This window comes from Antedon bifida, chromosome 3 (assembly GCF_963402885.1).
Source record: "Antedon bifida chromosome 3, ecAntBifi1.1, whole genome shotgun sequence".
NCBI classification, from domain to species: Eukaryota; Metazoa; Echinodermata; class Crinoidea; order Comatulida; family Antedonidae; genus Antedon; species Antedon bifida.
The window spans coordinates 30,875,756-30,894,449 of NC_136228.1; the positions used below are offsets into that span (position 1 = coordinate 30,875,756).

The window sequence follows — 18,694 nt, forward strand, 5'->3', positions numbered from 1 at the left end:
CATTTTTAATTATGTCACATAAAGTTTGATAGTGTAGACAGAGCTACATCACCAATCCGATTGTTGAAATGACTATATTCAATCGGAATTTTAGAAATTAATTTTCAATATTCCCAAATAGGCCTACTGAAAGTGGTTTTAACACATATGCGTCGCCGAAGATAAAATAGAGCCGCATTCAAATAATATTGATGCCTTATATTTGATTAGTTATAATTATGAGACGCCGGAGACAAAATAGCGCCGCATTCAAATATATTGATGCTTACCGTATACTCTTTATCTAGTTATTTCAATGATTAACATGTTATTTTGTCTTTAATGAATTCTCTTCTGATCACTACCTAATTTGGGTTTATAGAATGTATGTAGTTATTTAATGATGTATACGTATTTGTCTTTGTTTTGTATTTAATGTGGGAACTAGTCATGTTTTAAATGCTTCGAAATAAATTAATAAGTTAATTAATGTTTCATGTTGGCCTACTTAGAATTTTAAAATATAAACAAATTTTAAGTCTAAAATATTTTTTACTAGTCGAGTGTCATGTTTTGTATATGAAATAAATTCGTACAAGAAGTTGTTTACAAACAAATTAAAGATTATATTGTTTTATAACCATGGCTATCGTGTTTTCGTGTAGGCCCTAGATGGATAATATGAATAGCAATGGTAATATAGCTATTAATATTAATCATTTCATTTCGATTTTATTCACGGAGATATTAATAATAGAGGCATACATCAGGCATCCTAATCAATATAACATTAAATTAACAACCAGACCATATCCCAGTTCGACCGGATAATCGACATTTATTACGCGTTGAACATCGTTGGCATGACAACAGCATATCATTTAATAAGAAGGCTACTGAGCCGCGCCTAGACTAATACTACTATATCAACAATTGTTAGATCATAACAATGTTATTGCAAATGAGCCAGGTCTACCAGCCTGTCTGCTTCCTTATTGTTATTTGAATTCGCTGATTCATTGTAAATATTCAATAGGATTAGGCCTAGTGACAGTGAAGGCATTTCGTTTCAGTTGTAGTTAGGCCTACTCTACAAAGGCGTTAGAAGCGGCATTATAATGGCCTGTACAAGCCTTTTCACATTGGAATTCATAGTATTATTAATATCTGGTAGGTAGATTTCGGGGGAGTTTTCTTTACTAACATTTTCATATATGATGGAGAATCTCAGAACAGGAAATACCGATAGACCTAGGCCTATATGTAGCAGCAGATCTTTCCGTGTTTGACGTTATGATTGGCGCCTGTTAATTGGAACGAGCGACCTGACTTCTTTGCTGTATTAGGCTAATCGGTAGCTTATATTTCTTGAGTGGAGAACTGTGCTAACTAGAATATTATCATCTATTAATGTATAATAATGGATACCAAGGAATTGACAGTGTGTCAGATCCCTTGTATGTTACGTTTTTTTATGCAATTAAGCCTAATGTCGCAAGGAAGATGATTGGTCAATAGTGAAGTCACATGGTAAAAGCGAGGGTAATATAAAAAAAAAGGCGCTCGATCCATCGTCGTCACGTCCGCCGGGGGGACGGGAAAACTGGGGACAGGAGAATGAAGTATATTATTATAAATAACCAGCTAGCTGAGGAGAAATGACACATGGCCGGGGAAAATTAAGACTGCAGGTTATTTATAGCAAGCTTAGGCCTACCTAGAGTAATGGAATCAATAAATTCTAACTTGAAATAGGTACCTAGGCCTACCCCTGTACTACTGTAGGCCTAGCTAGGCCTAGCCTAGGCCTAGGCTAGAGGAGTATAGGCTAGGCCTAGGCCCACTCTATAGACGTACCCGCGTGGCCTAGGTAGGCTAGGCCACTGTGTAGGCCTAGGCTAGGTCGAAATAAGGGGTAAAGCATAGTAGCCCTAGCTAGAGTAACTAGCCATAGGCTAGACTACTACACTCCAATAGTTAGTAATACTACTTTCTAGGCCTACCTAGCCTACTAAGTACTATCTAGAGGCCTGCCTACCTAGATAATACGCCATACTACCCTAGCTAGTACTACTCTAGGGCCTAGTAGTAGTAGGCCTAGCCTATGTTGCTCTCTCTGAACAAACAAGTATAGGGGCCTAGTAAGTGGGTCATTCAGGGCCTAACTAGCTACTACTAAAAAATAGGCCTAGCTAGGGGCTAATAATTAATAATGATATAGATAGGGGTCTGGCCTCTTCATTTGTTGACCGGCATGAGTGGTACTGGTAGGCTACTGTATTATGCACAAAATGAATTTCAAATTGCGCATTGATTTTCTTGAGCAATTTGAACACAAAATGACACACAAAATAGAGTCTATATTATAGACTCTATTTTCTCTATTTTCTATTTTCTTTTATGCCTTAAAGGCATAAAAGAAAAGGGCCCACCAAAGTCACTCCAGGTTTAAAGTGTTGGTTTTTTTAACATCGACTTGATAACGTAAGGCTGCCAGCAATGCCTTTACTCATCATTAGCTAGAGGGATTTTTTTTGTTGTTTTTTTTAATGAAATATACATTTGTCCTTTTATAATAATTTGAACGCTATTATATTCCAGGAGTAAAAGGCCAAGAGGCTGTCAACTACTTTGGGAAGGAGATCGGAGATTTTGGTCAGCAGTCAACTCCATCATATAATATTCAAGGCACAGTGTATGCCATCAATGACAACAAACTTTGGTTGAGAGGATTTACATACAATGGAAATGCACCAGGTAAATTTGATAAAAGGTCATGTTGTAGATTTTAGTTGAGGTGGGTATGCCTGGCGTTGGGCAGGGTAAAATACAAGAAAACAGAAGTGCTAATAATGGTTAAAGTGTGTGGCCCTTGTCCAGCGCCGACTTTGTTCATTTTTTGGTGAAATTATGCACTTGTCAATTGTATGACCCACTATACGACCCCTGGTCAAATAATTATTGATGCAGGGGTGCATCAAAAAACCAATGAACAATGGTGTGTCGATGTCCATCACTTTACCACCCACCATCATGAACAACCCCGGTAAGTGGTCTTCAAAATGGGTGCTTCATGGAAAGGAAGGTGAAGTTATGGAATATCTCTTTCACATTAAAGCGTGGTTCCCACTAGCGACGCAACGCAAAGATGTAGGCGCAACACAAGCGAGTTGACCAATCATACAAAACTGTTAAAATAATCCATCGCTTGTGATTGGTCAAACCACTTTGTGTTGCATTCTAGTGGGAACCAAGCCTAAGAATAAACCTATACATTTTTTTTTACATATGTAGGCTAAAGTATACCACTATGTTTATAAGTCAGTGTGATATATTTAAATGGTTTTGATATGTTTATTTTAGATGCATATTTCTGGGCAGGAACTTCTACTTCACCAGATGGTACAGGCAGTTTAATTCCTGATGAAATCGGAAGGTAAACTCATATGATTGAATTCCAATTATACTGTGTGTTCAGTACATTGAGAACACAAGTAATTCTTGGTTAGGACCTCCAGATCAGTAGCTTGACATTTATTTTAAAACCACCAAGCTTGTTCAGATGGCTAGGGTTGGTTAGATTCAAGTTCATAGAAGCAATGGGTAACTGCACATCAGAGAATGCATACAATCTTACCAATAAACCTAGATCCCTGAATCAATTGCAGTTACTAGTAATATTACAGATGTTTCTAATTTTTGGAAAATGTGCAGTATGCCTATAATGTTATTCTTTATCATTGTTATAGTTGTTGGTGACCAGTTTGTTTACGACTATCCTAATAAAAATAATAATAAGATGTACTATCAAAAATACAGGAAATTAATTAATATATATCCAATCTGCAAACAGTACTGTTTCAATAATAAATCTCAACAGTGCAGCCCAGGTTTTGAAATGATATGTACCGCAGAACTGGAACAATATATAGGCTGAGCCAGTTATGTAGGACATGCTACACTGATTATGAACACAAAGAGTGCACAAACTCAACCAGCGTGCTATGCAAAATGCACATATATTTATATGTATATTGATTAATGGTATTATTCTAACTGTATGTGTTTTCTTTTGTCATTTAGAACAGCCACTCTTCGTGCATATGACAATGAAAATGTCATTATTTCGTTAGCACCTGGAGGTGATATTTCAGAGCTCAAATGGATAGCTGTGTGGAGTCAAAACCAATCGGTAATGTTCCATTCAACTGCTTTTTTTTACCTGTTAGTAGAATAATAAAGAAGTCAATTTTGTTTTTAATATTGTTTAATGATTCTGAATTCTGATAAATGTTGCACCCTGCAATGATGAGGCATATTCTGTGTTTTTGTACATTCATGAACCTAAAGCTCTGTCTACACTATCAAACTAGTTTGACAAAAAAAGGTGTGATGTGCCCAAGTATGGTAGTGATATGCTCAAATATGGTAGTGATATGACATCATCATGTCCATATATGGGCACATCACATTTTGTTGTCACATAAAGTTTGATAGTGTAGACAAGGCTTAAATAGGTCATGTTCAGAAAATATGAACTACATTACTATACGTGTACATGCTTTGACATTATGCCCATAGATGTATATTTCCAAATAACATGAACTCTTCTTTCCCTTTTCAGGAAATTTATTCATTTTAAGTAAATGTCTGTTGGCCCTTAAAAATGTATTTTCCCCAAAAAACATGGAAAATGAAGGTTATTAAAATCAAACTTCGAATAGGCCATATTGTAGTTTTAATCAAGCTGATTTTTTCACTTATAAAATTACAAAATAAACAGTTGAATTTAACCAAACACCCTCTGGCTGGCAGCCAATTTGACTATTTTTTGCTTTAATTTACAGATTTTTCAGGTATATAATTTTTTTTTTGATCCAATTTTTGGTCAAAGTGAATAACCATTATGTGACATTTAATGGCATATTCAACAAAAAAAAAAAATTTTTTGTTCATGGGGACAATATATCTTTAATATAGTACAAAACATTGTAAAATCCTAATCAAACGTTTACATTGTAGATGAGCTTGGCACATGTCAACATTGCCACATCCTTTGTTCCACCAACAACACATAGCCTCGGACATCTAGGATTTGATAACCTTGTTCATGGTACTGAGGCTGACAGTGTGGAAATCATTGACACACAGACGGTTAAATTTTACAATCTGAAGTATGATGGAAGAGGTCCAGGTAAGAAGTAGTATGGTTAAACTGTATTTTGCTTTATGGCTTCGTCGCCAAGAGGTCCATGTACTTTCTCCACCTGGGCTGTCCTGGAGATACACCTCACAAGATCTCTCCATTCGTTTCTAATCTGTGCAATTGCTTTTATTTTTGCTAGATTCGTTGCCGTTTAAGTTAGGAGGGTTTTTGAGGAATTTAAATTTAAACCAACCTATTTCCTAATAAATATAACTGAATCTAACTCTCTAAAGTTGTTTATGGGATTCGAACGCATTACATCAACATGCAAAGCCCATAGTATAGCAAATTGTTATTCATATCCTTGATTTGAAATCATGAAACAACTTGCCGCAATTTACTACTACTTTCATGTTCTCTCTATGAGTACAGTTTATCTTGACTTGTGAATTATTTATTATTGTAGCTGCCTATTTTTGGGTCGGTACTGGAAGCGACGTATCATCATCCGGTTCTCGTATTCCAGATGAGACTGGTCGGTAAGTAATGATCTGGGTTTATCCAATCACAATTAACTATCATAACACACAAGTGTATCCTTGCCATTTGATTGGTTTGTTTTTACACATTCAGAAACCAATGAACAGGCACAGAATGGGTAGATAGCTGTGTAAGCATCATTAAATTGAAAAGTACCCTGTGATAAGAAAATAAATGTCTTCCTTCACTTCACAATTGAAAACCAGTTAGGAAACCAGCTGACCAGTTGAGAAAATCAGTTGGAAGAACCAACCAGTTGGACCAATTGAAAACCAGTTGGACCAATTGAAAACCAGTTGAGAAAAAAAGCTGACCAGTTGAGAAAACCAGTTTGGAAACCAGTCGGACCAATTGAAAATCAGTTGAATACCAGTTGAACCAATTAAAATTTCCAACTGGTGTCAACTGGAATTTTCAGCTGGTTGATCAAATAAGAATTAATTTAATTGATTAATTTTTATGATTAAATAAAAAACAATTTTACAATTTTCTCACTCTCAGAATTAAAGTGCTTCGGAAGTACACAGGTGAAGATATTACTGTACATTTTGATGGTGATCGAACTGTTTTCTCGTACGACTATATTGGTCTTTGGTGTGAACAAGCTCGTCAAAATTTTGGACACGTTGAAATTCCCAATCGCAATCAGCTGAATGTTCCGCCATCTCTCGAAAACTTTGAGGTGAGTATTTGAGCAAACCACTACCATATTTGGACATATCAAACTTTTTTGTCAAACTAAGTGTAGACAGAGCTTTATAAATGGTTTATAATTGGCAAGTTGCTTGCTGTTGTGTGTTGAAATAAAAGAAGAAAGACCCTATTGAATTTCTACTAAGTGCAATATGTAGATTACAAAAAGATTCAAGATGAACAAAAATTCCCTAAAACCTAATTTGTAAAAGTAAAGTATGAAGCAATCCAAGCATCTATGGTGGAAAATTGAGATTCTCCATAGAGGGACAGCTTCAAGTGTAGGATGTATGTATATCCAGTTCCAGTCGACATTGAATTGCATTGAGTTTTTAAATCTTTAAAGTTGAGAGAATGAATAACGATGATGATCAAGCCAGACCCCTAATAATTACACATTTTTTAGTGATCGTTACTAGTTTTAGTTTATTATTACCCCCTTTCCTGTAAAATCGTTGAATCCGGTTAATTCAATTCAACCTCGACTGGATAACAAAAGATTTCCTAACATAACAGTGTGCATGAAAAGAAAGCATTGACGTATCTGTGTCAGTCAGTTCCTACTGTACTCATAGAGCCAAGAAATTGTCAGAAATTATGTAGACGTTTACTTTTTTAAATTATGAAATCCATCCATTTAAGCACACAGCAATATCATTACAATATTTTTACATTCTTTTGATTTTGATTAAAGCTTGTTAATGAATATGACAACTGTGAGGAACTTGATGAGCGCCTTCAAGTAAGTTGGACCGTTAAAGATGATGATGTCATTGATATACAACTTCGTGGACGCGTCAACGTCAATGATTACATGGCATTTGGACTAAGTGGATCAACAACTAGTACTTTGATGCGTGGCGCTGATGTAACAGTGGCATGGTTTGACGGAAATATTGGCAGAGCCCAGGATTACAAGTTAACTGAATACGCACAGGTAGGTTATCGTATTTGAAACATTAAGCAAAAATTGCATAAACAAAGTTGTGGCGTTTCATACTTACATTTTTTTTTAAATTGACCAAAGAAAATTCCTTTTTTATGATATTTCAATTTAATTTGTTTCCACAATATAATAACATACAGGATAATAAATACAATGAAGTAATCATGTGGGTGGGTGGGTGGGGGGGGGGTCATATAAGGGTCAATATATTGCTGCAACAACAAATTGGGTATACCAGCTATTTTAATATTGTATCTCCATACACTAATAAGTGAAAAATTGGTGTTTTAAAAAGAAAATCCAAATAAATTTTTTCTATTTTACAAAAAACTTCTTTACTTTAAATTACTCCTTTGATATATATCTGTATCTTTAATTTATTACAAACAATAAACAATATGATTTATCTTCAGTGTTCGGGTGGTAGTGGGGCTTGTCCTGACACAGAGGTTGGAGCTGTCAATGATGTTAATGATGCCTCTGCAGTGTTATTGAATGGTGTAACATCAATTGCATTCAGTAGGAAGCTAGATACAGGTAGGTGTCAATAAACCTCTATGTATATGTTGTATGGTATAATCAGCGGTGTCAACAGGGAAAATGCTAGTTGTAACTATACATTGCTTACCTTAGCTACTTGTTACTTGTTTGAATAGCTATCCCCATTATTGGGGACATTTCGCCGTCATTGACATTATGTTGACATAGCACAACAATGAGAGACATTAATTTTGATAAGAAGGTCATGGAACACTAATTAATTAAAAAACTAAAAAGTGATGCTTACCTTAGTGAAATAAGGAGGCAAAGGGTAATAATCGTATAGGTTTATGTGTGTGTCATATTTTTGTTTGAAAGTGTTGAAACAATGTGATAAGGTAATGAGTTTCATGTGTTTATGATACATAAATCAAAGAAAGAAGCTCTACTAAAGGTATTAAACCGAGGTTTACACACGTTAAAAGGATGACCTCGTGTAAAATGGCCAGCAGAATTTTGGAAAGTAAAAAAAATCAGAAAAACAAACATTTTCGAGACCATGAACAATCTTATAAGTTTCAATCATGTCACCTCTAATACGTCTATCCTAGAAAGCCGTTCCTGTGCAGAAACTAATTGGTTATCCGCACTTGGCGGATAACCCCTTGTTATTGTCACGATCTTTTTTTTTTGGTTATCCGCAACTAGTAAGTTGCGGATAACCCTTGTTATTGTAAATATCTTTTTTCTTCATCTTTATTCTTCTTTCTTTCCCGGATTTTTGTGCGTCGCATATCTCTCATCCTTGTCAACATAAGATTGTATAACTTTGTCATAAGATTGACCTGTAGCTGTAGATGTGCAAGAAACTTCGTTATATGACTTTAGAGTCGCGCAGCGTAAGTTACGCGCGATTTTATGAATTTCAATGATTGGTCATAGATTATAAACCAAAAGTCATTTTATATTGACACTTGGTGAAAATTTAAGTTAAATTAAGGGCAAACTTTCTATGGATTAAAAGTGACATGTTTCACAAGAAGTTACGCGCGCACGCGCATTTAAAAATTACAAATGCGCAAAATTAATTTCTAATCAACTTTCTACGCTGATCATGACATTTTGAGCATGTCAAAAATTCCCACGCGCGCGAAAAAAATTACGCGTAAGGTGCGCACGGAGCATGAAAATCATGTGTTTTTCTCTTGAATTATAATTTTACAGTCTTTCCTAGTTATTTTAAAAAAGATTGACATCATTTCAAATTAAAATGACGTCATACGAACACGTTGATTTACACCATTTGCGTGCGTTTTAGTTGCAAAAGTGACAACATATTGTCAAAATTAAGCCTATTTTTAATCTATTATAGCTCCTCAGGATCATCCACGACCTCCAATTTTTTTAATTTAATATGTAAGCAGATATGTTGTAGATATGAATTCATGCCGAACCTTTACCACTCGAATGTTATGACGTCATCGTATGGCCACACAAATGTAAAATATAGGATTTTTTACTCTTTCGTTATTGCTCATCACATTCAACAAACCGCATCTCGCTTATACGTATTCCATTTCCCCCGAAATTGTAATATTGTCTACGTCAATCAACTATCTTTCGCATGAATTAAAAACATTTTAATTTTTATGACGTCATCATGTCTAAAAACGTAAATAACTTGGGTCACTTATTTTCATCTTTACAGTAAATATCAATCTGTTATAGCTCGTCAGATTAAAAAGTGATAATCATGATTAAAACGTTTTCTGGAAGCTATTGGATTGTAGATATGAATTGATGTGAATATTTTGCCAATCAGATGTTGTGACGTCATCATATGGCCAGTTGAATTCAAAAAGTCATATTTTCATCTCTTGCGTCAAAGTTCATTGCATTTAAACGAGAGCGCATCTCACTTTTACGTTCCCAAAATTCTTCAAATTTGTTTTAATGTAATTATTTAGATAATTATCTTCTAAAGTGGTTATCTTTATATGTCAATTTGATGATGTCATCGTGTTAATAATTGGATTTAAAAGATGGGTCTCGTAATTCCGTCTATGCTACACTGTATATAACATATATACAGTTTATTCTGTAAAATACTGTAATATGGTGTATGCTACATAATAGGTACAATTCAGCACTGTAAACATTTTTATTTCATGTCAAAGGATGGCATAATAATTGTCGAGGTTCATATAGTTTAAAGTACGTGCATGTTGCGTATGCGCGGATAACCCGAACTCGTCAAAGTGACGAGTTCAAATCTAGTTTCTTCTAAGTTATTCTTCTTTCTTTCCCGGAATTTTGTTGGCAGCGTATCTCTAATTCTGGTCAACATATGATTGTATAACTTTGTCATAAGATTGACCTGTAGCTGTAGATGTGCAAGAAACTTCGTTATATGACGTTAGAGTCACGTAGCGTAAGTTACGCGCGATTTTATGAATTTCAATGATTGGTCATAGATTATAAACCAAAAGTCATTTTGTATTGACACTTGGTGAAAATTTAAGTCATATCAAGGGCAAACTTTCTATGGATTAAAAATGTCATATTTCACAAGAAGTTACGCGCACACGCGCATTTAAAGTTTCAAAATGCGCAAAATTAATTTCTAATCAACTTTCTACGCTGATCATGACATTTTAAGCATGTCAAAAATTCCCGCACGCGCGAAAAAATTTACGCGTAGGGTGCGCATGGAGCATGAAAATCATGTTTTTTCTCTTGAATTATGATTTTCCAGCCTTTCCTAGTCATTTTAAAAAAGATTGACATCATTTCAAATTAAAATGACGTCATACGAACACGTTGATTTATACCATTTGCGCGCGTTTTAGTTGAAAAAGTTAGAAATGTTGTCAAAATAATGCCAATTTTGAATCTATTATAGCTCCTCAGTTTTCTGGAAGGATGGCATAATAATTGTCGACGTTCATAATAGTTTAACGTATGTGCATGTTGCATTTCCGCGGATAACCCGAACTCGTCAAAGTGACGAGTTCAAATCTAGTGAATATTCATATTCTTCCTCCTCATGAATATTAATGAAGTGACAGAGATCTGAATAGTGTCAACCATAATATAACTGTTTTATAAAAAGGTAATATTATTACATCTATTGCATTCTAAGGAGATAGCGTTGGCGACAAAGTAATTTCAACGACCGGATCAACTCAAATAGTCTGGTCAATTGGACAAATTAATGCCGATAGACTTGCTGTTAGACATATTGAACGTGGTAAGGCCAACAATTATGAATATCTAGAGAAAATTTTTAGAAATATATAAAAAAAAATCAATTTTATTTGTCTTCATATAAATACAAAGAAATTTTAACAAGAAGTGTATAAATTATGCAACAAAATTGTTTACATTTTGTTCTAAAACCCTGTAATTCCAGAAATGTTCGATAAAGAATTTACTTTCAGAATATAACACATTTATTACCATAATGCCAGTGGATAGCAACGTTAAATTTATTGTCGTTTCATTGTTTTTTAGGTGGAATGTCGTTATCGTTTGGCCGTTCACCATTACAGTCTTGTTCATCGCTTGGTGATCTGGATGAGGTGAATGGGTGGAAGGAATTGCGACTAATCGGTGACGAAGACAACATGGAGTTGACGGCTGTTATTGGTCAGTCGGGAGGCGAGAGAGGATACACAAGTATCACTGGTAAATAGGGACTGAGTTACTCTCCATCAATAAAGATCAGAAAAATATATATATATATATCCAATCTGCAGACAGTACTTTTTCAATCTTATTAGATCTCGTCAGTGCAGCTCAGGTTTCGAAATGAAATGTACCGCAGAACTGGCACAATATATATGCTGAGCCAGGTATGCGGGACATGGTACACTGATTATGAACACAAAGAGTGCCCAAGCTCAACGAGCGTGCTTTGCAAAATTCTAATAGTATTCACAACAAAAATGCACCGTTTCGAACTGAAGAGTGCTCTACAAAACAACATACTATATATGTATATATATATATATATATATTTGTTCATGTCATAAATAATATGTTTCATGGTGAACTAGGCTTTGACCTTTGTGAATTATCCCCTTCAGTCGTTAAATTTTGACTTGTGGGAAACCCCCTCCTGTGAATGCCCATTAAATCAATTTATGGTGTGGCAGAGATGAGCATGGTCCTACCATCAGCCTCACTACCTCACTCTTAAAAAATCAGTCATTTAAACTACTATACATTGCACTTTGGGACAATATGTTGAGATGACTAAATTACTAGAATATGTAATACATACTGTGTTCTGTTGCATTTTGTACTCTAGATAATGTTGGCTGGGGAATATCTTGGTACATCAATGACATGCTCATTCCAAGAATTTATTTGAAACGCAATGTAAATTACACATTTAATGTTCTTGGCGGGAATGATGCCAGCCAATCGGCCTCGTATCATCCATTCTACATTACGAACGACAAAGGCGGTGGATATGCATCACTGACAGACATGGAAAAAGTGGTAAATACGTTTTGACATTATTTAAACCCTAAGTCTATTAGAATAAGCCTATTATTATTATTATTAATATAATCTGGGAATATTAATGTTGGCAGCTCTACTGTTCAACTGGTGAAATCAGCAAAGAATATTGGCGTCACTTTTGATGAAAGACATACCTTTAAACAACATATCTCTAATACTTGTCGAGCGATTTACTTTTATCTTAGAAAAATTAACCACATCAGGAAATATTTATCTCCGGAATCATGTAAAACCATAATCTACGCTGTACTCTCTGCTAAACTCGACTATGGAAACGCACTATTGTTTGGACTACCGGATTCACAACTATATCTTCTTCAGCGTGCTCAGAACACTGCTGCCAGAATCATCACTCGTACTAGAAAACATGAACACATCACACCAGTACTTCGGAACTTGCATTGGTTGCCCGTTCAATTCCGTATTAAATTCAAACTGCTTCTCATTACATACAAAGCTCTAAATGGACTTGCACCTCAGTATGTTGCTGATCTTCTTGTTCTTTACACTTCGTCTCGTTCACTGCGTTCATCTAATAAACTTCTCCTTCATGTTCCTAAATGGAAACTTCAGACATATGGCTATCGTGCATTTTCCTGTGCAGCACCCATTTTGTGGAATAAACTGCCAATCGACATAAAGACATCTGAAAACATCAACACTTTTAAAACACGACTAAAAACCCATTTTTACACAGAGGCATTTCCTGCTTAACTTTGTCAAGCGCCTTTGAACATTATTATGGATACTGGCGCTATATAAATCTGATTGATTGATTGATTGAATATCAGGTGCTGTATATGGAGCTGGGGTCCTGTTAGGCATTTGAAATCACCATTGCTGACTCTTACGGCAGCCCCTGCATCTAGTATATGCCTTTCCTCTGGTGGTGGGCACTGGACGAGAGAAGCCCTTGATCAATGTTAGGACCAATCATGGTGCTTTAAACAGTCCTGGCTTTTTGGTTTCGATTGAATAAAATAAAAATAACTAAAATAAAATATGTCTTATGCATTTGAAAATACTTGTTGAAAAATATTTCTCAGGTGCACACGCAGATCACTAGCCCGGCGTTCATACCTTTACACCACCTTGGACTCGCATCTGACTCTAGTCATCAGCGCAAGCTCTTGGTTTAGAGGTAGAGTAGGGCAAACATGTTACCTAACACAAAGCTACTTCGAAGTAGCTATTATTTTAACTGCTCCCTTGACTACTTCGAAGTAGTAATTAAATTATCATCTTCTTATTCACCAAACAAACCTGTAATAATGCTACTATTATTACTAAGTAGTTAAAAAGATGAAAAGTTTAATCATAGTGATTTAAATGATCGCACTAAAGCTTTTTGTTTTTATAATTTTGTTTGTAGAACCATGTAATATATGCTGGACCTGTCAGTGAGTATTAAAGTTAACATTACTGCATGTTTTTTCCTCCGTACCTTTTCTTCTCTATAATGTCGTAAAATCTTAGTATGAACACAAAGCAATTTTATATAGATATATTACTGTAAAAATAATTTTCACATCAAAGTTAATATTCTTATTACAAAAAAGGGATAAAAACCATTTCATTTGTGTGTTTTCATTTTAATTATACACTAAATAAAAACTTTTTTTCTAGATGGAACACTCTGCGAATTAAACGACAAGAATGGCGATAAAAGCACGACTTCCACATCGGCCGAAGCTTATAGAAAGACTCTAGAAATGCAATGTGTATCGCCAAAAGAGGAAGCTACACTCACCTGGACACCAGACGCGAGCACACCTGATATTGTGTACTACCAGGTAAAAAATTCACTATTGCAAATATAAGTTCAGGTGGCATACTAGTTTGGGATGCTGTAATCATTATTGTTGTTGACTTAGAGCTGACCTCGTCCAGATTGTCAGACCCCCAAAAGCCAATCTATGTAAAACTAGAAGGTCCTTTGTTGTAAATAGCATCAATATGGTCAATTCTAACGTTCGACGATAACTCTTTGCTGTAGTTTTATTTTGAATTTTAATCGTTTCAACAGTATTTTACAGGGCCTATGGCGTTTTTGCAATCTGCATTTTTAATAGTTTTTTAACAGTATTTTAACATAGACCGCCTATACATAGTATTTTAACATTGCCTTTCGCAATTTGATGTATTCTTTTTTGTTGTTTATTGTCTTAATTATGCCAACCAAAACAAATTTCCATTTTAAAGTGGACCAAAAAATTTTTGAATCTTGAATTACCGTATCTGTTACACACGGCCACTGCCTCAGGATCCTTCATGCTGTAGGACAGACCTAATAAGTTTGCAAGTAATATATTTCTATGCATTCAATACACAAATGGAACTCTTGTTCAAACATGAATTTAAATCTGAGCTTGAAACATTAATTTAAATCGGAGCTTGCAAAGCCTAGACCACCTGAAACTGTATAATTGTAAGTTCTGAGAGCCTATACCTGAGGGGTTCTTAAGCTTCCCTTCAAGAGTCTATACATACAAGTAAAAAATCTTTGAAGTTGGTTCCAATTATTCTACTTTTGTCCATTCAATCAATTAACTTTATTTTACAGTGTTACTCATCGTTTTGTTCTGCATTTTTCCATCTTTCAATCAATCTGAAACGGATTGACCGGCCTGAGGGTCAAAGTTTTATTTTAAACTGTGGTGATTCCATGCCATCTTGGACTATGTATTTTTTGTATTTTTATGGCTAATAAAGAAATGAAAAAAAAAATCTACCTTTATTTTTACAGTGTTACACTCATCGTTTTCTTGGATGGCAAATCAACGTTGTGGATGAACTTCCACCATCATCCTCCACTACTCTTTTACCTGCAGCTGGGCTGTTTTACATCTTGAGTTTTTGCATAATAATTGGCCTGTTTTAAATTTATGCTGCTTCAAGAATCTGCATAGTAGTACGTATTGTAGGAAAGTTTTATATTTTATAATTTGAAATGTCTTATTGAATATGGATTATACAGAAACATGTATAGATACGAGACAATTGACCTATTCTGCACAGATACACATGTGTGGACTAGAAAAAAGATACCATAATGAATAAGTCTAGACTGAAGCCTAGATATATAGAAAACACCAATTCCATTCTTAATGGCGTAATGTTGCATGGTTGGAGGATGTGAATTATTACAGTTAAACACCCTATATTTTGGACGTCAAAAATACATTTAATTAATTGTTCTTTTCGTATTAGGTCAATTCTGTAATGCACAAAGTTGTTCTGTATTTTGCATAGAGATATTATTAAACTACTAGAGTGTTAACTCACACTCATTAACAATAGCAGCTCAAAAGTGTTTTATCAGGGAAACAGACCATACAAAATGGCTGCGTCTACTATCAGCCAATCATTAACACCAGATTGAAGCTGCGTCCAATACTTATTCATGCATGTCTGCGTGTTGAGCAGTTAACATGAGAATTCTTATACAATTTTGTATGCGAAAATGTAATACTTTTACCAAGACATTCCTTTTTATTTCTCTTAACAATAGATTTAATTTATAAAAACAAAAATGTTCTACGTAACAAATACACAACGGCCATTTTGAAAGTCCCTGCCCTGTTTGCATCAAATCACTGTCTCATAGTCGTTTATTAGTATCTCTATGGTTTTTATTTAAGCTAATGTAAATAGCAAATAACTATTACACACAAGTATGTCTTGCCATTATTTGTTACTAATAGTTTATAGTTAAGGTAGCGCACATCCACTTTTAGGTAGCGCACATCCAATTTTAGGTAGCGCAAGTCCAATTTTAAGTAGCGCAAGTCCACTTTTAGGTAGCGCAAGTTCACTTTTAGGTAGCGCAAGTCCACTTTTAGGTAGCGCACGTCCAATTTTAAGTAGCGCACGTCCAATTTTAAGTAGCGCAAGTCCACTTTTAAGTAGCGCAAATCCAATTTTAGGTAGCGCAAGTCCAATTTTAGGTAGCGCAAGTCCAATTTTAAGTAGCGCAAGTCTACTTTAAAAGGTAGCGCACGTCCACTTTTAAGTAGCGCAAGTCCACTTTTAAGTAGCGCAAATCCAATTTTAGGTAGCGCAAGCCCAATTTTAGGTAGCGCAAGTCCACTTTAAAAGGTAGCGCACGTCCACTTTTAAGTAGCACAAGTCCACTTTTAAGTAGCGCAAATCCAATTTTAGGTAGCGCAAGTCCAATTTTAAGTAGCGCAAATCCAATTTTAGGTAGCGCAAGTCCAATTTTAGGTAGCGCACGTCCAATTTTAGGTAGCGCAAGTCCACTTTAAGGTAGCGCACGTCCAATTTTAGGTAGCGCACGTCCACTTTAAGGTAGCGCACGTCCAATTTTAAGTAGCGCAAGTCCACTTTAAGGTAGCGCACGTCCAATTTTAGGTAGCGCACGTCCACTTTAAGGTAGCGCACGTCCAATTTTAAGTAGCGCAAATCCAATTTTAGGTAGCGCACGTCCACTTTAAGGTAGCGCACGTCCACTTTAAGGTAGCGCACGTCCACTTTAATATTGCACAATACAGTACAACCCATGTCACAAAACCCAAGTACAAATATTATAAATGATATTTGTACAAATTAAACAGTATAGCTTTACTGTGTTTGTGCCATATTATTCAGAGTTGTTCAGAATGTTAAAGCCCCCTTCCCTACGTTTTTTAGATCTAATTTAAGATCACAAACTATATTTAATGTAAAAATAATACTATATGGTCCTATTACGATAACTTTTTTCGTCTTTAAACGGTTAAAAATGTGAAAAATAAGTCGATTCTAATAATTATAGCGGCCCGCTATAAATCCCAAAATGCATTGCGCGCGGATTGATATTTTTGTTTTTCACCTGTAATTCGGCCACTTTTCGATCGATCGTGAGGCCAAAACAAATGGAAGACTCCTAACTTTTCAGCGAAAATACCGGGTTTTCCCCAATTTGTATCAACGGAGTCTGGCAAAAATAGATAGACAATTAAAGCAGCAACTATACAACGCCAGGCTAGGTATATAGCTAGCGTACGATGTTCGTACGTTACCGATGTTTACCAGCTAGGCCTACAAAACTAAGCCTAGCTAGGCTAGGCCTAAGACCGTCCACGAGAGGTCGATCGCCGCGAGCTACTTAGGTAGTGCATTGTTTCTCACTTTTTATCATAATTTACCATAAAACGTACATTTAAGACAAGGAATGACATGGTTTAATGTTTTTAAAGTGATATATATGTATTATTTTCCAAAAAACGTCCAAAATTGAAGGGAAGGGGTCTTTAAACTAATTATTACACAGTGTATTTCTTGCCATTATTTGTTACTAATAGTTTATAGTTATTATTACACAATACAGTACAACCCATGTGACAATTTGTTTCGAAAATACAAATATTATAAATGATATTTGTAAAAATTAAACAGTATAGTTATACCGTGTTTGTGCCATATTATTCAGAGTTGTTCAGCATTTTAAACTGATAATCATTACACAGCGTTTTTCTTGATTTGCCAACTGATTCTCGTACAGTATCATGTCTAGCGACAATAAACATTGTGCAGTATCGTGCCTGCTGAGGGCAACATGCCCATACCATAGCACCAAACTCTTATATATTAATAAAACCTAAATAAGTATACTACAGTATCCCGCAGGATGTTTGACATCACTAGACATAATACCGCTCATGTATCTGGTAGGTTGATTGAAAATGTTCATCTGGTTTGAAGATACGATATTTTAAAATTCTATTTTGACAAACCAAAATTGGTTACTGACCTGACTGACAGTTTTAGTGCTCCTTTCACGAAACACCAGACGCATCAAGGAGGCAATATGGATCAGACGAAGAGGAGAGAAAACCATGAACCGAGACGAGGGTGCCCATTTCTTGTGTCACATATACGACCCTATTGTTAGGCGAACGCCACCTAATGGTGAGCGTTTTGCTTAACAATATAGTCGTCACTCTGAAGAAAGTGCTCGTGAAATGAACGCTGAAACTGTCGGGTCAGGTCAGTTACTAATTTTGGTTTGTCAAAATAGAATTTTAAAATAATGTATCTGGTAGTTTTTACACAAACTGTACAGTACAACTCGCATCACAAAATTCCAATTAAATCCTCAGATGGTGTAATGTAACACAATTTAATATGTTACCTTATGATGATGATGTGCCTTGAATGCATTTGATGAATGCATTTGATTATTGGACATTTTCAATAAAAAAAATAATTCAAGTTGTACTGTATCAGAATAATTGTTATTAACATTTTGTAGTTGTCACTAAAAATCAAGAAAATAACAATTTCATTTTTGATTATATATTGATCTTTTACTAGCAATAATGTTAATAATTGTTTTGTATTGTTAATAAAAATCAAGAAACTAACAGTTTTCATTTTTT

At 35.1% G+C, this 18,694-nt stretch overlaps 1 protein-coding gene and 1 long non-coding RNA gene across 16 annotated transcripts; one reads left to right on the forward strand and one right to left on the reverse strand.

Moving 5' to 3' along the window:
• Positions 1-14: 14 nt before the first annotated feature.
• On the reverse strand, positions 15-349 carry LOC144837450 (uncharacterized). Its single transcript, XR_013611493.1, has 2 exons — positions 266-349; positions 15-195 (listed from the first exon to the last, which is right to left on the reverse strand). It is a non-coding gene; the product is annotated as an uncharacterized LOC144837450 (long non-coding RNA).
• A 681-nt stretch (positions 350-1,030) lies between these two features.
• On the forward strand, positions 1,031-18,623 carry LOC144837442 (protein Skeletor, isoforms B/C-like). 15 transcript variants are annotated; one of them, XR_013611482.1, is made up of 17 exons: positions 1,031-1,149; positions 2,581-2,736; positions 3,343-3,415; positions 4,063-4,171; positions 5,002-5,173; positions 5,592-5,664; positions 6,167-6,347; positions 7,053-7,295; positions 7,718-7,841; positions 10,927-11,034; positions 11,298-11,471; positions 12,097-12,290; positions 13,687-13,714; positions 13,941-14,107; positions 15,061-16,368; positions 16,413-16,601; positions 16,665-18,623. XR_013611482.1 is itself a non-coding variant. In XM_078692552.1 (15 exons), exons 1-15 carry the CDS (start codon positions 1,098-1,100, stop codon positions 15,193-15,195), a joined length of 1,989 nt encoding a protein of 662 aa, XP_078548678.1. In that variant the 5' UTR covers positions 1,031-1,097; the 3' UTR covers positions 15,196-16,389. The 15 variants fall into 15 exon arrangements, 1 of the variants encoding a protein (XP_078548678.1); XR_013611484.1 differs by having other exon boundaries at positions 16,707-18,623; XR_013611487.1 differs by having other exon boundaries at positions 16,413-16,559.
• The last annotated feature ends 71 nt before the right edge of the window (positions 18,624-18,694 follow it).